General features: G+C 40.3%; 2 protein-coding genes across 4 annotated transcripts in view; one reads left to right on the top strand and one right to left on the bottom strand.

Annotated features, from left to right (window-relative positions):
* homer2 (homer scaffold protein 2) overlaps positions 1-13,296 on the bottom strand; it is a 31,881-nt gene extending 18,585 nt beyond the window's left edge. The window contains exons 1-2 of one of the 2 annotated variants that reach the window (XM_084929116.1): positions 13,178-13,296; positions 536-692 (exon numbers count right to left, since the gene is read on the bottom strand). In XM_084929116.1, coding sequence (XP_084785242.1) covers positions 536-692; positions 13,178-13,179 — 159 coding nt within the window. In that variant the 5' untranslated portion in view covers positions 13,180-13,296. Of the gene's footprint in view, positions 1-535; positions 693-12,510; positions 12,621-13,177 lie in introns of those variants that run through there. The other variant, XM_084929032.1, reaches the window with a different exon arrangement.
* On the top strand, positions 12,775-16,789 carry LOC146393965 (uncharacterized). 2 transcript variants are annotated; one of them, XM_084929449.1, is made up of 3 exons: positions 12,775-12,888; positions 13,719-13,889; positions 15,541-16,789. In XM_084929449.1, the coding sequence occupies exons 2-3, from the start codon at positions 13,720-13,722 to the stop codon at positions 15,776-15,778; spliced, it is 408 nt and encodes a 135-aa protein (XP_084785575.1). In that variant the 5' UTR covers positions 12,775-12,888; position 13,719; the 3' UTR covers positions 15,779-16,789. The 2 variants fall into 2 exon arrangements, with proteins under 2 accessions (XP_084785575.1, XP_084785493.1); XM_084929367.1 differs by lacking the exon at positions 12,775-12,888 and adding an exon at positions 13,412-13,512.
* The last annotated feature ends 3,569 nt before the right edge of the window (positions 16,790-20,358 follow it).

Here is a 20,358-nt window from a genome sequence, read left to right as displayed (position 1 = left end):
AATCCACCGTGGTGATGCACAGAGACAAACCTAGAAAAACTGTGTCACTGTCTGACACTTATGGACCTAACTGCAGGTGTCAGACAGTCCAGTTAGACAGTTATTTCAGCTTAGCACTACATGAGTAGACTAAACTTTGACGCTTTCCCCATAAAGATGAAGTTTGACCTCAAGCCTCCTGTTACTAGGGCTGCTCCCAGTAAGTAGGCTTTCAAGGTGTAAAGAGTTAATCATACAACACTTCTAACTGCTAAATATTGTGACCTCAAATAGAGCTGATGTCATCTTTTTCTTTGTCATTGTGCAATAAATTTAATATCAAATTATTCAGACAAACGCAGAGGAGTTGCGGGAAACCTTAAACATTGCCATGTTGGACTAACGCTAATCAGTGAGAGCAGCAAATGCAATACTGACATGCTTGGCAGCACCTTTTGTTCAACACTATTAAGTGTTTCTCTCATTCCATGTCTCCCGAGGGCAGTTATTGATATTGATATTGTTACACAAAGATACAGAATATGCACACACATACCTTGGATCCATCCACACTGATAATGCGGTAGCTGTTACGTGTGCTGTCATAAAAATAGGAGACAGTGACAGCCTGCTTGCTGGCAGGAACCCAGTTCTTCTTGGTAGTTGGGTCGATTTGGAAGACATGGGCCCTGGTGGTGTAGATCGGCTGCTCCCTGAAGAGCAGAAGACAGAGCAGAGGGACTATATTAGAGGGCGATTGAGATAAGACACAACATGGAACTACAGCTCAAGATAACATCCACTGATAAACGAGCCAAATCTCTCTCACACACAACACACACAAACAGAGCTATAGGGTGAATAAAATCTTTATCACATAAAGTCTGCAGAGACCGTGTGCTTTGTGTTCAGAAATGCAGAGTCCTGAGAGTCTTAGTGTGGACAGGCAGGTGATAATGTAACACAAACCCTTAATTCTCATGGCAACCCAAAGCCATTAGCACATTAACACCCCCCTTCCCTCTCATAGGTGTCAGTAACACACTAGATGTTTGGACTGTGCACTTTTATGTGTTTAGAGAAAGATTTTTCTAGTGCACCACAGTCAGATAATTGACTTTTCTCACACCAGCTGCCTACTACTGGATGCAATGTTAATCTAACCAAGTGATCACATTGTCAAAACAGAAGTTTTACACTAAACATGCACAGTGCTAATGGCAGCATGTCACTCTGATAATGCACATAATGCTTGCCCATTTTCTTAGTATGTTATTATCATGTCACATTTGCAATTACCCACATCCAAAAGCAGTTTTTGTTTTGTTGAACAGTTTATATATTGCACAGCACAAGGCACTGAATTAAACATCAGTTGGATTAATTCCTAATTATGATTTTGCATACATTTGCCATCATCAGTCATCTTTTATAATCAAAGAAAACTGCTTTGTATTACTTCGCTTAGCTCGAATGGTAGCACGTTATCCATAAAACACCGATATTAAACCTGTAATAAAACGAATGGGGATTCTCAGGATTTATCGGCAAACGACTGTACTGGGAAACATTGGTAAAATGGATTCCACTCATCACGGGAATTATAAGTAGATAAAAGCTCTGCTGAGCCCGTCTCTGACTCATTTCAGTGTCCACTTTTAGAAAGTATTCACAAGCTGATTCAAGTTAAGCTTTTGTCCAGCCCAGTTTTACTGCCACGTCTCTGTCATTATACTCAAGCAGGTCTCTCTCCATTTTCAATCTCTTACAGCCTCATTATAGTTGAATCATTTTTAAGTGAAAAGGTGAAACCATACTCGACTTAAAAAAAAAAAAAAGTATAAAACCCAAGTCAGCAATAAATGTGATGGAGAAAAGTTCAAAATCATGTCATCTATCCGTGAGAGTGAAGTAATCTGCCTCTCAGCCATGAGCTGCACACCGCCCTTGTGATTCAGAAGAGCATCAGCATGAGGAGCAGGATCAAGGCGCCTGTTAAACTTGAATGACCGCAGACTAAATACAAATGCTCCTTCTCTCAATGACATCCACAGACACACCTTTATGATTCCGATGACAGTCCTGCTGTTACCTGGAAACATAGCCTGACTCAGTAAGACAAGAAGTGGATTTTCAGCTTTCACAGCTTTTAACAGAGGAGAAAAAGAAGAGAAAAAAACCCCTAACCTTTTGCAAATAATTTGAACCCCACGCTGAAATAAAAACAGTACAAAGAAAACACATGAAGTGAAACCAAAATTAATGGCCTGTATTTGTATAGCGCTTTACTTAGTCCCTAAGGACCCCAAAGCGCTTTACACTACATTCAGTCATTCACCCATTCACACACTGGTGATGGCAAGCTACATTGTAGCCACAGTTGCCCTGGGGCGCACTGACAGAGGCGAGGTTGCCGGACACTGGCGCCACCGGGCCCTCTGACCACCACCAGTAGGCAACGGGTGAAGTGTCTTGCCCAAGGACACAACGGCCGAGACTGTCCGAGCCGGGGCTCGAACCGGCAACCTTCCGATTACAAGACGAACTGCCAACTCTTGAGTTGTTGTCGTTTGACACTTTCAACAAACAACAAAAGGAAAAAAAAGCTTTAAAAAAAAAAAGTGCACTATTTAAAAAAAACAAAACAAAAAAAAACCTATTTGTAGATTGCGAAAAATCTGAAACTGTCATTTAAATGTTCATCTATTACTTAATATTTTGGTGTAGTATGAATGACCCAGAGGTTTTTAAATCAGTACGGTAAGATGTAAAAATGTAAAAACTTTAAAACTAGTTAAAAGTCCAAAATGTATGCCCCTTTTCACATTTTCCAAAGTCTTTGGCGGGCCAATTCTGGGCCCCAGACCGTATGTTTGACACTCCCCGATTTAAAGAATGCAGAGAAAATCAACACTGAGTGATCTTCAGGTGACAGTGTATTAAAATAGACATGACTCTGTAAATCAATTAAATTTCAAGCCATTGTGATCGCTGGGTTCAGTAAAAAGAACACATCGGTATCTACTACACTATTACACATTTTCAAAGCTTGTGGTTAAAAATAAATAAATATTTAAAAAAAAAAAAAAACTCCATCTGAAAGCAGACCATCCATTTTTAGTGTTTCAAGGCAACTATGCAGAAACCTAAGACTGAAAGAGCACTGCCGCTAGAAGCAAAAAAGTAATAAAAAACAGTCTGCCTTCTCTTTAATGATAGTGCTTTAAAAGGACTGGACTCGGGAGGGTTAAAATTTCCACTGGAGGTTCTCATTTCAAAAGGCGAGTGCAGGTGGTTGAAATACTCCTCTATAACGTTCCAAGAGTGAGGAATAATTAAGTGGAGTGGCTGAGATGAGAGGGATCATAGGACACCTCAAGAACTTAATAATGGATACAAGCTGAAGAATGTGGGGAGACAGATTCAAAGTACTTTTTGGAAATCAAAATGTGAATTAAAAAATACTTTCAGAGACAAAATATAGATTAGAAAGATGCCACTGCTTGGTACAAATAACTTGACTGTTGTCAATGCTTTGTTATTCTGATTGCAGTATATTTTAGTAGCTTGTTCTGAGCACATACTGATCATTTTGTTATCCTTTCTTTAATTCCAAGGGCCCTCCAACCACCTCCAACTGACACCAAAAGTGCTTCTGTCCCATAAGGCACAGTCAAATGCATTGTGAAAACTGTGCCTTCACAGAGGAGTGAAATGCAATGAACCATGCAAACATGCATAACACTCCTGAACAATCCTTCCTCAAAGGCATCCAACACATTGCACATGGTTATAGAAACAGAAAGTGACATAAGTAATTGTGTCAAGAAGGGGGATAAAGCCTCTGGGGAAAAAATAAAAACAAATCTACAGCTGATCATCAGTTGTATGAAATGGGTGTTCTTGTGACTGTCGCTTTAGGAAAATAAAGAAAATGTTGGATGCAGCCCCCCCTCAGTGCTGACATCGGGGAGTAAGTGGGCTTTCACATGCTGTTCAGCCATCTGAAGAGCACTTCAGTGGAAGCATATTGATGCCTTGAGTAGTGAGCTACAGTACAAGCACAGCACAGTGCAGTTTGTTCCCACGTTCCTGGAAAACAGGGAGAACAAAATGTTTGCTGGTATTACATGTATTTTGCTGCGGTCCATAGTGTGTCGGACCCACACATTTACACAAGCCCATACTGTAGATTCTAGTCTTTTGTTTTGGATTTCACCTTCAATTCTCCATCTAAAGCTAAGACCTGGCTAAAATGCACTAAACGCTGAACTCTAATGACTGCAACGATAGTAAAACAGCCCTTTTGAGTCAGAAATTTGGATGCTGTGATGTATGAACAGCCCTCAAGGATGATCTGTATGTTACGTCATATCTTAAGCCAACATCAAACTCCAGGGCAGAAAAATTAAGTTGTCATTTCCTCAAATGGGCACTTCAGGATATCTCTAAAAGCCACTCCACCCCCACAGAATCCCAGGTTAAAATACTCAACTTTACAGCCGAAACGTGTCTCTTCAGGCTGTCCGTTTTTTTGTCTCTATAGTAAATCCACCTGTTTGTGACCAATGCACAGAGTGAATTTATTTTTAAAAACACATCAGTTTAAATTGTGTTGAGGCTTCGTGGGACTGGCAGCATTGAGTCACGTGCGGATTTCTCTTAATCAGTGTCAGGTAGTAAAAGACAAAAAGGAGTCAGCTGTTAGTTTTTCTGGTGAGTAGACTTAATATAGTGTTTTTGCTAGCTTAAATTAGCATCTCCTCTTAATATCAAAATGAGTAGAGTTGAATCCAGATAACCAGTCTAGCTAGCCAGCACAAGCATTAGCTCACCCAAACACAGTCATGGCCAGTTTGAAGAAAAATGATCAAAATACCACCATTTCCATCTTATAAGCATCTATAAGAGTCATTCTGTCCTCTGATAATTAGTGATGATTTAATGATAATTTTATTCTCTGTAAAATCCCAAATGTGCTTCTAAAACATTGTTTACATATCACTTATCTGCCTCCACAAAATCTTATCACTTGGACTTGAACTTTTATGGCACTTTTCTACTCTGAGCACTCAAAGCACTTTTTATTACAAGCTGCATTCACCCAATCACACATTCATTCAAACAAGACTAGACTTTGTCTAGCATTCACAATCTTATGGACGCATCGGGGGAAACTTAAATTCAATATCTTGCCCAAACCAAACTGGAGCAGTTGGGATTGAACCACCACAGCAACAGAACCACACAATTTTTTCTACTGCATTATATTTTCTTTGTTATAACCCTTTTTACCGTTTCATTACATTCATTTTCTTGGGCTGGTATCTTCCTTCCTTAAACATATGTAATGGTTCTGAGCTAGATACACTAGTACAGCTGCTGTAATGTGATGCCAACAAATCTATTTTGAACATTTTAAGCACGGGGATGTGCTTAGGAAAATTAATCAAAATCATCTGAGAGTATTTTTTTTTTTTAATTTAAAAATCTGAACAAACAATTTTTCATGCTGAGAAGCGTACACATGTTTGATTAACAGGGTACAGATGGTCCCTTTGTTGTTGCAAAGCTTCACTGCAACGGGCAAAGTGACATGTCTCGTGGACAGAAATACTTTAATGCACTGTTATGAATTGCCGGTGAAAATAATGTCAGACAGACAAGCTGGCAGGCAGCACATATTCATGAGCTAATAAAGCTTTTACTTCCATTGGGATTATGGTTCTCACAGAAATGAAAGCCTAATAAATTCACTGTCCCCTTTAAGCCTAATCTCTGTCTTCATCTGCTTTGGGAACAACAAAACCCATTATACAGATCACTGTTGTCGCTTTACATAGCCACATGCGCTGACCTTTGCAGTGCCAGTGTCTCGAGCCAGCTCAGACTGGCAAGGGAAGGAGGAGTGAAAGGCCGCTGCTGAACACATGGATGCACTCACACAACTGTTTAATGGATTTGTCTGATCTGCTTTTCTCAGATAAAAAGCATTAGGTTGATTGATTTTACTAGATATAAAAAAATAAATGAGGAAAAAAAGAAAAGAAAAAAAAGACGACAACATTTGGGACTCTACGACCACTGGATACTTTGTCCCGCTGCCTGTCAGGCGTTCTCTGTCCCCATCTGGTGCTTTGAATAATTTACAGGTGTGTGTGTGTTTCTATGTGGGGGTGCAGGTCTGAGTTAGACTGCACTGTCTATGCTTACATACACCTACACACGCACCTCAGGACTGTACACACTGATAACGCAGCAATCGTGTTTGTTGTGTACCAGCAAAAAGATTTAAAGTGAGCTGACAGACAGATCTGTCTACTCAGAGTACCCCACCTATAAATACATGCATTTTTAACCCTTTCACACATAGTGGTCACTACAGTAGACAGCTATTCAAAGGCTGTTTTCTTGTATCAGCCTTTCACAGAGTCAGTGTTGATAGTATACTTGCACATAAACCACTACATTGGACACTGATGTGTCACTCCATACCCTGCCACCCACTCCAAAAGGTGATGTTGTCCACGTAAGTGGACAAGTAAAAAAAAAAAACTCTTTGAAAAGTACATGTTTAAAAAAAAAAATGAAGCTCAAAAAACTATTTTTTCATGCCTAAAGATGAACCTGATTGAGGTTGTCATAATTCATGCATGAAAGGGTTAAAAACAATCTTGCCTTGAGAGTAATAACTCACAAAAACTTATAACTTAGGTAGGTAGCGATTAGTCTAACACCATACACAGCTAAGAAGGATTATCATGCAGCTTAAAAAAGACATTTTAAGATGATACAGGATGGCATGGTGTTCTGAGAGGAAGTGTGAATAAACAGTAGACAGCTTCTATCTTTGAACAGGAGCCTGGGATGGTGATTTTCATGCAAGCGCTTGCAGTCACGTTGCACTTGTGTGCTGCTACATCTGTGCAGATCAGGCATGTTTTTCTTTGAGTAACAAAGACAAACAGCTTTGTCCAGATTCCTGAGTATAGGAATCCACTCCGGGCTTACCCCACCCACAGACAAACTTTGCTCATCGAGCTCTCGGTCTGATAGAGGATTTAGAAATCTGAGGTTAAACACTAAAGCATTTAATGTCACTCAAACAGGCTTTGAAGCTGGTTTAACAGAAATCTGCTGCGTCAGCAGCTTCAGCTATGCGAACTGCATTCTTTACATCCCTACAGAAAATTAATGCGTCTCACTAAACACAAGGAAGCTCGTATCACTGCAGTAAACCTGGGTGACAGTTTAACCTCACAAGGTGGTAATGTTTGAAAATTAAATGTGGAGCCAAGGGTGGTTATGTAAAAACATATTTATGTAAAAACATATTTGGGTAATTTTTCACATCTTAAAAAAAGAAAAGTTGATCACTTGTGACAGTAAGGCCCGACTCTTTAGAAAGTTCGGTGTCATTTTTTCTAGCCTGCAGTACCGTTACAAAGATGTCAGATCGCTCACTAAATAGGTTAGAGAGATGGCATCGCCACACGCTATCTGGGTTTGCACCATGTCTGGGGCATTAAATGTGCAAGAAATGAATAAAGTAGTCACTTTTACATGCGTGCAATTCCAGAGGCATAACAATATGTTTGAGAATAGTAACCTATAATATAAGATAACCTCTTTAGTCTCTTTGCCAGTGAGACTTCATATTTCATTCCCTTTGAATCCTCTAGAGACTGGACCACATTACTGTCAGCTGCCTGATGTGAACACAAACTGTGCACAAACATCCAACATTAAGAAGTCAAACTTTTTTTTTGGTCTTTTACTCCATTATTTATTTATTTTTTTATTCCTTTAGAGACAATTTCACCACAGTGAAAGTTTTCTTGATGAAACGAGCACTAAAGCAGGACAATCAGCAGGCTACCCCAGTTACTTAAGCTCATATCACTCATAGAGTAAGTATAAAGTACTTTCCTTGTCCCTATGTGGTCTGAAAAAATATATATATGCAGATTTCGCTGCCTGCTCGAAGAACTTTAGTGACAAATGGGGCATTATTCACTTGTCAAATATCCACGGTGAAGTTGCAGAAACACTCACTGGGAGCAGTGATCCTTCCTCACTTTCTCTGCTGGTGCTGTCAGTAGCACTCCACATTACAAGAGGCTTTAGAGTGCAGCACAGTAACAAACGAACATCTTTTCCCATATGAAAAAAACTCTGTGTCACAAGGTGTACTGTTCAAATGTGGCAACATGAATATGGAAAATTAGAAATGAGTGTATTAATTTGCTAAGCATAAAACACTAGAAATCATCAACTTGGATTCTCATTATCCTTTTTTTTGCATGTTAGGTGAGCACCGCTGAGGCATGGTGTTATATTTTATCTGCGAGTCCTGATGGAGAGCAGCGCCGCCTTATTAGCGAGAACGGCGTGTTGTCTGTGTGAATAAGCAAAGTAAGCAGCGGAGGAAATTCTCTCTGGGTTCATTACTACTAAACCACCTGGGCTTTCCCTGCAACAAACACTCTGCTCAACTAATGATGTCAACAGGTCAAAGGAGGCCACTGTATATATATACACTGTATGCAATAACAGACTTCAAGGTCCCCGCTGAGTGAGGCAAATAATGGATTTAATAGTTAGCAGAGAACTACAGCTCTATATTATGCTTTCATTTTCTTTCTCCTGACATTTACAAAACAGGAGCACGATGTCTCATCTTAAAACCACTCACATTAAGTCACTGTTAAAGGTTATTTTATGGCATCTCTTCTGCACTACACTATCCAGTGCAGGAAGAAACAACCGTTAGGAGGGAAGAGCAAAATAAGCCCAAATTCAACACTACTGCTCATAAACTGACTAATTACAAGCATTTCTATTTTACTAAAAAAAATTCCAGTATTACCAGAATTTCCAATCTCTATAAAGCTATAGTAAAAATTAGATATACATGAGACATACTATTTAACTCCCGTGCCTATTGTAACTCAGTACTGCAATATGGTATCCACAATTAGGCATACAACGTTTGATGCGTCGCGAGGCAATTATCCAAACATACATCAAGACATTTGTGCAACTGAAGAGGAGTAAATGCTGCTGTTATGCTACTTGGTTTGTTTACTAGCATTAAAATCAGTTAATTACGGTAGCTCTCTTGCTTTAATTCACAGTCCACCTTTGTCAGGGAAATCAGTTTAGTCCACCTACATATTCAATAGAAGTATCTATAATTGGCTCCACGCTATCGATGATTGATGATCTCAAGATAAAACACTTGTTAATATTTTGTCCCACTCCTTCCATAGATCATGATCAGGCTCTGAGGGCCGAAACATTATAACTTTAGTAATCGGGTTGTTTCTCATTTTGGCAAATTGGAAAAACAGCTGGAAAAATAGTAAAATAATCTTTACATATTGCTTTAATGCAGGATATTTAAATTTTGTAGAAAACATTCTGTCTTAGGCATGACTGTGGTAAACTTTGTTTTATTCATTTTACCAATGACCTTCATAATCAATGCCAGGTCTGGCATCACTGAGTGTCCCATGCAACACAGGCAGCAGGCCAGAATCAAACAAGCCACCACAGCAGGTCTCCCTCCACCACACTGAGACGGCAGGACACAGAGCCCAACGTAATGTGAGCGCTCCAAGGAAAAGGAAGTGAGGAAGTCTCCACAGAAGCACAGCATGGCAGCAGATGGCCTCCTAGGCTTCAACCATCTGGTGATGAGACGTCCAATCCGCCATCAGCCTGTCCCCTTTCATTTACACATGATTCTTTAACAGTAAGACCTGCTCCTATTCCCCAACTGCACCTCTACAGCCATCCCCTCCAGCCTTCGGACACAGATGGAGAACATAGCCTCAGATTAAGCTTACAGTCCACTCTCCTGTCAGGGCAGCCAAAGGACCCACTGCCACGTCACATGTCACAGAGCCTAATCAATGAGTGTTAAACCTTTATATGCCATTCTCTGGACAGCCAGGAGATTATCATCTATCCCTGTGTTAGGCCTGCTCCCAGCATGGCTTACTTTAAATAGCAATATGCTGATTGCATTGCTGTCTGTGTGGCTGCCTATTCAGTAGGGGCTTTCAGGCAATCTAAGCTTTATGTTGGAATAATTCCAGAGATGCAGCCCTTAAGCTGCAAAACTGTACTTAGAAACAGAATTCTCATCGCTTTCTTTCCCAGTGCTACCGTCTGAATTTCCTCCCCCTCTCCAATTCACCAGTCTTTAATTACATAGGCTTGATTTATTCTTTTTTAGGACATGCCGCACATGGCGTACACATACACATGCACACATACAATGCTACAATTTGGACCAATATGTAACAGTATATACTCAATAAATCGTGTGGAAATGGCATGAACAATAAAAAGTGTCTCAGGGTCAAGAGGATACTGATAGATCATTTGCTCAAAGAAATATGGTAATAAAGGGACACGTAAAGATAGAAATCGAGGGTGTTAATGTGTGTGTTGTCTGACTTATACTTAATCTATAACTTCATTTAGGAGACAGGAGCTTCAGGGACAAAGGCACACACACACACACACACACACACACACACACACACACACACACACACACACACACGACAAATGATCTACAGCTCCCTCCACCAAACACAGACTCATTCTTATCTGTTGATTTGCTGCTTCGTGCAAAACACATTGCATCATTAGCAGGTGTGCTCAGGTAGTAATATATACACTGCAGAATTAGCAACACATCTGCTAATTATTGGAAGGCGAACAAAAGAATTCCCCTTCCCTTTTTTTTTTTTTAATTTAGTCCAGTTACTTCAAGGTTTAAGATGTGATAGGCATTGTTTTTTGGGTCTTGTTTTACACAAACACACAAGAAAACTGCAGATTCATCAGTAATCTCCATCATTCAGTTGCAGCGTAATGAGCAACATTCATTAAGTTATTTCTTAAGGAGAAAGTTTCCGGTTTCAGTTCTCACATTTGATTCGCTATTACTATTATTATTAAATATTTTGTTTGCCTTCTATGAGAGTAAATTTCATTAGTTGTGATTTGGACTCCTGGTCAGACAATCTAACACAGTCACAACATGCTGATTCAATCACTGCTGTAATAGCTGCTGATTCAAATGCATCAAAGCAACAATACTGAATCAGAAGTGTAGGAGATTGGATTTATCAGCCTTCCATGGTTTTGATTGTTCACTGCTGCTCAGGTATTGCGAAAAGGAATTTTAAGATTTTTTTTTTTTTTATACAAGCAACATTTGATTACCCCAAAACTAATTGGAATGACAAAGGCAGCCAATGTAGTTTCAAGGAAGTCCTGTGGGATAAAATTTCATAGAAGCCATTTGTGCCCTCCTTCTTAAAAAGGTATTTAGCTGACAAGTGACACCACTGCTTAGCACTGAGTGAACGTAGAAAAGAAAAAGGGAACTTTTGTGCCTGTGAGTAGGTGGGAACTCCTGCTTTGGCCTGGCTGCCATGCTTGTCACAGATCCACTGCATGGGTCAGTTTCATGACACAACACAGCTGAGTCCTTTGAAACCGGCTGGGTGAGTACACCAAACTGGCGAAAGGAAGTCAGGACTGTTGAACTGGTTTCTTACGCATTAAAATACTGAGGAAAAGCAATCACTTTGGTATGGGGTGGTACTCATTACATAATTGAGCATTTATGCAGCTAGTGATTCACACCTCGCATCATAGTTTCCATAAATCCAAGTTTTGTGTGTTACAAGTGGAAGAATTCCTAAAATAAATAAATGAATAAATAAGTGATCTAGAATGAGGTTTAGGTCTGAAAAGTTTTCCCTTTTTTGTGTGAAATTAAATACAATCCAGCTGCTTGGAAAGCAGAGACAGGAATATATGTAGATGTGAAGGAAGAGGGAGAGATGGTGATTGCATAACTGTGGCAGTGAGCCACAGAATCAACATTCATACCACAGTATAGAGGCAAAATACTGTACGGTACCATGTAAAACTACTGTGGGAGTACACGCCACTACCTCCAGTACTGTGGACAACACACATATGTACAAATACACACTTCCACAAGTACCACCATCTCTCCTCATTAGTGGGCAGTGTTGACTCTGACACCTCCATATCATAACCCTGTCCAAACCATATTCCTATCCTGAAGAAAAGGAAGAAGTGGAGCACTCAAGAATGATCCTTTTGAAATTCTGCTCATAAATAAAACATAAATCCATAATTATAAATATGGCATCAACCCCCAACCCCCCACCACACATACACACATATACACACACATATACACACATCTGAATAGTCTCACTGACAGTCCAACAAGAGTCACCTCATTAATTTCCCCACATTGCAACACAATCTGGCAATAAAACAGAGGTGATCTTCTCACAACCTGGCGCTTGAAATCAGCGATATTTAGAATTAAATGTATTTGAGGGCTGACAGGTGAAACGGGCAGCTCTGGGGGCATATCTGCCGTCTTTTCGCCGCACAAACACATTTTTAGTCAGCGCAGGTGTCATGAGAGGCGCTCTGAAGGGCAGCGCTTTCTGGATTACTCACCCCATTGCCGCGGACTTGAGGAACAACTCCTTCTTTTTTTCTTTAATCTGAAGGTTATGTATTGGCTGGGTTGAGAGGAAAAATAATGTTTCAAAAGCGCAGTCCGTAGATGATTAGCGGTCCAAAGAGTTCATAACCCCGCGTGCCAGCTCCGAACAAGTCCTCTTGCCGCTGAGAGACAGCTGAGATATGGGAGAGAGAGAGAGCAGTTCTTCGCAAACTCGACTCACCGGGCTGTCAAGCTCAGTCTCACAGAAGCCCGTTCAATTCAGGAAGTTTTTTCCTCCTCTCCTCCTTTGTTTTTCCTGTTCACATGGGCGGGTGTGAATCCCACCTTGGCGTGGCTTCTCCCTCGCCGCCTTCAAACAATCGGCGCTGGTGAGTTAAGTTAATGTTTGCATTTCGCTGCTCTACGCTGAGCTTCTTCCTCCACAACGGGCTGTTTCATATCAACGGCAGCAGCAGCGACACGGGGTGGCTTCCACCTGCTTTCTCCTTTCAGCCACCCACTGTTTCCTAAACCTGTCATATCTGTGGTGGCGTCTGCGGTTTTAGATGGACTTTCAGGCCAGACTGGAGTTTTTTAGTCATAAACAAAAAAAATAAAATAATTTTCAGTTAAACCCGACGGCTTTTTAAATAAAAAATAAAAATCTGATGCACTTACATGTTTCCATTCACTGTGCTGGCTTCCACCAGTTTGCCCTTTCTCCCAAATTAAGCGGAATAACTGTTAAAGCAAACTTCGCTACGCCACTTATTAGTATCTAATTGTGTCAATTAATAGGTCTTGAATCTTTTCATAATGATTGTTGGGCTTTTTTCTTCTATTCCCTAACTGCCAGGTAACGTTAATTAATCTCTGGCAGGTGCGCGCGCTCCCAGAACCGTTAAAATTTGTAGAGGTTTGTTCCGGGGGGGAAGGATTTCAGCGACGTACGACACTGAAATTTCAGAAGTGGAAAGTGTCGCTAAAGCTAACGACGTACTTGGCACATTAAGGTATTTTTTCAAAGCCAGAGATGTAACTGTTTTTAATCTAGTTTTATTTTTCGTTGTTTGTATGCTGGATAACTACTATTACTGTCCAGAATAGATATCTTATTGGGAACACGCGGTTTAGCAAGACCAAGAGGGAATACAAACACGACGCCGCGATAGCAGCTTTTCTGTGATATTAAGTATTTCAATAATTTGTGTGCTCACAGAATGACCGAAACTGCGGAAACCCAGCAGAACTACGAGGAGATGTTCGCACACAGGTTCTCCTCTGGGGATCAGGAGTACCAGGAGTACTTAAACCGTCCTGCAGACCGCCCTCCCATCGTGGAGGACTGGCGGAGTCGTGGGGGAGGAAACCAGAGGGGCAGAGATAACAGGTAGGGCTGCTTGTTGATTTCACTTTGTCATTGCGAAACTGCTAACGATTGAGAGAAGTGATAATGATAGAAACACCGCTGTAATGTAGGCGATAAGCGTTAGAAAATATTAAGGAGAATTCCCCTAACCATCGTGTAGCTGGGATATCAGTAAGGAATGAGAGATTCTGTTTAGATGCTCTGAACCAGTAAAGAAGAATGCAAAAGACTTCTCATTAAGTAAGGCAGTTTTCTACTGAAAAATGACAGCAAGATAGTCAGAGGGGTGAAACTATCCTTAAAGATCAGTATTCCACTATACCATTGATCTGGACAGTGTACTATGAAGTACGTTCGAGATACCGCTGATATATTTTCAAAGGCATGGCACTGGCAGCATCTACCCAGTCAAAAAGCCCCCCCCCAACCAACCAACTAACTAACTAACCAACCAACCAACCAACCACACAGGACTCCAATGATCTGTGTGACTGTGAACCAACACAGACACATTTATTCTGCCCTTCACCCAGGACCAGTTTGCCACTTGGAGCAAATTACTTGAGACAGCACACAAACTCCTCCCCTGTTATAAGGTGGTGATTTGTGGAGTGGTGAAAAAGAACTTCCTCCATCCTGAGAGAGAGAGGATGAAAGCTCGATCATTCAGGTGGTGCACAGAATAAAGCCGCTACTTTCACACATATCAAAAGGAGCCAGTTGTGGTGATTCAACCATCTGACTAGTTTCCCTCCTAGGTGAGGTGTTTAGAGCTTGTCCTACAGAGGAGTTTCCAGGGCCAACCCAGGACAAGTAATTTCTTTAGTCATTTCAAGACTTTGTCTCTCAGCTGGCTTGGGAACACCTCGGTGTCGCAGCACAAGGGCTAGAGGAGGTGACTAAAAAAAGGGAGGTCTGGGCATATCTGTTTAAACTCCTCCAGGAGCCACGAAAGAATGCTGATGAAAATGAGGACTCTGTAAGTTATAAGTCCGCTGTAACGAATACATCTGATGGATTACAGTTGTTATGCAATGAAATTAATGTAGTGTCTGTAAGATGGTTTTAGTTTCGTTTGTAATTCAGATGCAAGCTTTGTCTGTGAGCAAATTTGATGTAAGGTTCATAAATGTGTTGTGTGACCCCATTAATAATTGTGTACTGAAATTCTCCAATATTTGTAGAAAATGGCACACACAAAAAAAATCAAGGAATAAGGCTAGATCTCAAAATCTGTGTTTGTTATGCTCTTAAGAAAACTTGGCCCCAATACAGTCTGCCCACAGAGGTCAGAGGGATCTTCCAGGAATGTTGACGCTATTTTCCAGAGAACCAATTAATCCATAAGTGGTAATTTTGGACCTGTTAATATCTAATCTGCAGCATAGCCTGCAGGTTAGGTTGGTAGAATAAGTTGCCATGGCGATGTACCCCAGTAAGAAGTGAACTGCCTTCATAAAACTGAAATCCCAGCATTAAAACTGAAGTTTCTGGAGGAGTTTCCTGGTATTTTTACCTTCTTGTAAATGAGAAATCTATTTTTAAATTGTGATGAGAGATTAGAGAAACCCAGTAAGCACGACTCACAATACCATAGTAGTTTATGAGGACAACTTAAGCTAATGTCTATCAATCACTGCCTGTTGTTTGTTAATTTTATGTCATCATCAAGGTACCATGACCGTGGTCACAGAGGACGTGGATGGGGAGGAGACCGTGGATGGGGAGGAGACCGCGGTTGGAGACGAGATGATCGTGGACAGCAACATTGGCACGACAGAAACCGAGACAGAGAGCGAGACCGAGACAGAGACCGGCACTGGGGTCATGGAAGTGGGTCTTATTCAGGGCGGCCAAGCTCCAACCAGGGATACGTCTCCCATCAGAGACCACATCATGATCGCTACTGATCTCTTTTGTAATCTCTCAGGTGTTACAAGTGTTTAAAGTATTTGTAGTCTTTCAGCTCACATTGTAGTACTATATGCAGGAGTGTGCAACTAATATTTCTTTCAGTGATTCAAGATGCATATATAAGCCAGGATGAGCAATGTATAAACTAAAAAGTCTTTTGTGTTTATCATTTTATTTTTGATGCACTGATTTTTACTCTCCAAATTAAAATTCCTGGCAGGTAAATGGGACTGTGTAAATCTGCTGCTTTTCTGTTGGACTTCCACTTAGCCTTTTTTTTTTTTTTTTTTTTTTTTTTTTTCTTTTTTTTTTCTTCCCCTCCCCCCCAACTTCATCATACCTAACCACAGTAATGTTTTCCCATGTTATTTCACACTGCTCAGCCCTGTCGTCATATTTGGATGTCTTAACAGGAGATAGATTTGCAGTATTCTGCAGTGGAGCTGACACTGAAAATGACTGTTTCTCTCGGGTTTGTGGGCTGCCGTATAATTTCATTAGCACATTATTGCTCTGAAATTTCACAGGAGCATTGTTTTGTTTATTTTCTGCTACTGTTTTATATGCTTTGGTATAAAATTGTGTGGTACAATGTTGTAACAAACACTAAACCAGAATTTGCAGAGAAAACGTGTAAGCAACACAGCTTCAGTTTTCTGTGTCAGAATGTTATGCAAGGACATGTAGACTTAAGAACTAATCTGCTGTCAATAAACTAAATTAAAAAAAAACAACAACAAAAAAAACAAGAGATTTCTGGAGGGGGGGTTGAGTTATGTAGTTTGTTTTGTGTGTTTTTTTTTTTTGTTTTGTTTTGTTTTTTTTTTGTTTTTTTTTTTTTTTTTTGTTTTTTGTTTTTTTAAGAGTCTTGTTCCCAGCAGAAACATAGCAGCTAATAATTTATTGGAGATAATTTGTAGGGATGTGTCTAAAAGTTCAAAAATTGATAAGATCAGATATTGGCCTTTGGTCTGTTCTCATTAAACATATTTCCTTTTTCTAATGTATGCTATTTTGTTATTTTCTTTCTTTCATTTAGTCGCACTAAGCTGATTCAGGTTGTAACACCAAAGAATCACTGACCTTGTGTTACATCGCATATAAATAGTAGTTTTGCATAATGTGTGTATACACGCACACACCCGTTCAGCTATCTTAGTGAGGACCATCTTGTTCTTTTTTTCCTGAGGTAGTTGTGTTGTAGCTTGGACTTATGTTTTGGGTCATTATCTTGCTGTTGGATGAACCCATAACCAACTAGGTGCATACCACAGGGCATTGCATGGTGCTGCAAAATGATATGGTAGCAGTTTTGGTTCAGGGTGCCTCTCACTTCGTACAAGTGACTGACCCTGGATCCAGCAAAACAGCCCCAGGCCATCACACGTCATTCTCCATGTTTGACAGTTGATGCAACACACATCCTTTCTCCTACCCGACAGCATACAAAGATCCTGCATGATGACCCAAAGATTTCACATTTTGATTCATCAGTCCATAATACCATCTTCCAGTCTTCAATAGTCCAACGGACAATCAAATCTTTTTATCAGTTCTGAAACAAATGAGCAACCCAGTGTAGTATAATCAGAAAGTAATGGGTTCATGCTTCATGCTGGGTTCATGAACTTTGTTAAAGATTAGCTCACATTTTAACACTAAATAAGCGAAACCTTACTGCAAAATTACTCAATAAGTGGTCCAGGCTTATATCTTTATTGTATTCAAACACATTTCAGAATAACCCAATCAGTATATTCCAGGAATTTTGATTTTGGGACCACTGTGAATTTGCTAAACCAATATTGAGATGGCTTTATTTTTTATTTACATTTCAATCGGCCGCGACAAATACAGAATCTTAGCTCAGATAAAAGCTCTCCTGAAATGTCCTAATCCTAAACTCGTCTTCAAATGAATCAACAAATTCTCTCATAGAAGTTATAACTATGAATGTCTCACCCCACAGGCTCAGAAACTCTTCACCAGATTTAATGTCGGAGTACTGGATGACACATTAAACCAGATGGCCTGAACAACTGTGGAGGGCGAAAAAAGCAGCATTCATAGCTCAGAAGCAGCTAAACACCAATAGTTCATATTGTGAAAGAGCATCTAAAATATTAATGTGCATTATTAATGCATTCTTGCTATATGCATCATTGGCTATGGCGTATGTAGCTCATTGCCTAAAGATGTCAGCACTTGTGTTTCCCAGTGCATTTACTGCAGATCCCAGTTCAGGGACAAAGAGCAACTTTGGACACATTAGCCGTCTCTCCAGCGAAGCAGCAAGCAAACCGCCGCACTGTTTCATCACTGCCTGGATTCAGTTCTGTGCTTTCTATTTATGGACCTGGTAAAGACAGGGTTAACAGTTCATTTGGACTTCAGCAGTGCAATCAGCTGTGATGATAAGCGAGGGAGGGAGGAAGGAGGTTAGGCCGTAAGTGCGTGGGGGATGTGCTGAAACTGGCACACTGTGGAGAACGCTGCCATCACCACTGTAATCAGTTTAGATTAGAGAGTTGTCACTCAAGACTGCTGTGTCTTCACAGCACAGCGATGTCTTGTGCAGAGTAGATCAGTAAGTAAAGTAGGGGTTTATTTACAGAGAAATATCTAAAAATTCTAGACTTGTGTTTATGTGGCACAGGGAAGGAGTGTAGATATTCCCATCTTTCACAGTCATTTCACTTTCTTTGTTATCAGTGCTTTGGCAAATCATAAAAGTATAATCTGATGAGAGTTTACAAATTAGGGTCAGCAGATTTATATGCAGTATTATAAAGAGAAACCCAAAACATCACCACCCAGCAAGCACTTGGGAAACAGTGGGCAGTAAGAAACTTCAGTCATAACTAAATTCAGGCTGGGCGGCCGGCTGTCTTGACCATTTGGGGTGAGCGGAGAGAGAAAGGATGAGTGCTGAAAAACAATAAACACTGAGCAGATTGGTGGTGCCAGTAAACAAAAGATCAGGAACACACAGCTCCAGAACCAGACGCACAGGTTCTGGAAAGAGAGGGGACAATGCAAAAACTATCCAAAGTGAATGACCTGCAATAGTCGTCAATAAAATAAATTTACATTGAACGAGAAGAGAGCAAAGCCAAGATGATAGGTGCACTGTGGGAGGTCCCACAAAAGAAGGGCCTATAGCATCATAAAAAAGGATTTTTCAGGGAACCACCTCTTATTATAGGTTTTCATCAAAAAGGAAAGTTTTAAGCCTACTCTTGAAAAAACAGGTGGTGTATGTCTTCTGAACTCAAACTGGGAACTGGTTCCTCGGGAGAAGAGCCTGATAGCTGAAGGATCTGCCTCCCATTCTACTGGAAATCAACAAGTCCAGTGCTGTGCTGAGACAACAGAGTACTCTAAAATTTTCTGATAGTGATTAGTCATTAAGAGCTTTATACAGTATTTTATGTTCCAGTCAGTGAAGGTAAACTACTGTGGAAAAGGTTTAAGCCACCCTCATTTCTTTATATTCTAGTAGAAAATTCTAGAAAATTGGGATACGTGCAATCATACATGGAAACACAGTATATATGACAAAAACATTATATTGAATTATATGCAATATTATCCAGAGACTCCAGTTTGGCCCACTGTACAGCTTTGAAAATGAAAGGAGCATACAACACATATAGCTCATTAATTGATGTACTTTGTAAACTGGTACTACTGAAGTTTACTATGGTCACAGTGAACAAACATTTCCCAGTGTCTCAAGTTATTACAAGAGTAAGCTAAAGTCATATTTCTTATGGTTTGTCCCTGCTAATAGCACGACTCTCTGGATGGCATTGCTGGCAAAGACTCTATAAGGACCCATACAGTGTTGTTCACTCTGTCATCAGTCTGGATGGATAGTGCCTGCATTTTATAGAGGATATATGATACAGAATTTGGTGTTTTCCCCTGACATTTCCTTCTCTAACACTAATGATAGTTTTTGCTTTTCATGGATTGTCAAAAAAGTGGGTCTTCGTGCTCGAATCCTGCTTTGAATGTGTTTAGCTTACGTAGTATAGAATTTGGTGCTGATATTAACACATCACATCAGAAGGACTGCCTGTCAGATTGAGATGAACTGACATCCCCTTTGAAATCCTCAGAAACTAGACTCTACATAAAGTTCACACAGCTAGAAAGATTAATCCAAAGGTCAGCATGTTAATCCGGTCCTTTGTGTGACACAGAGTGTTGACTGTACTATCCCTTAGCCAACGCATTCATTGCACTCATCTCTTAATGCAGCATAAAGCATCTGGTTAAGCAGTTTTTGCCACATTAAGAAAATAAATGTGCTGCTTACTGTTATTTCTTTGACTACCAGGTGGAGACCTTTTGAATCCCCCTCTAATCAATCCCATCATGTTTTAATTGCAATTATTACGCTGGTAATGCAGGATGAGACTTGGAGATTGTAAGAAAAGGAAAACAATAGAGAGAGCCACAGTGAGGGACCGACAAGAGTATGCCCTCGGTGTGGTCTGCCGGGTTGTCAGGCTTCATGTGGCCTGTTTGTGACGATGCAATGTGACAGCAATGGAGACAGTGCGCTGGG

Source organism: Perissodus microlepis, chromosome 1 (genome assembly GCF_051167445.1).
Source record: "Perissodus microlepis isolate ML-2025 ecotype Zambia chromosome 1, ASM5116744v1, whole genome shotgun sequence".
Classification (NCBI taxonomy): Eukaryota; Metazoa; Chordata; class Actinopteri; order Cichliformes; family Cichlidae; genus Perissodus; species Perissodus microlepis.
This window is presented reverse-complemented; position numbering and strand designations above follow the sequence as displayed.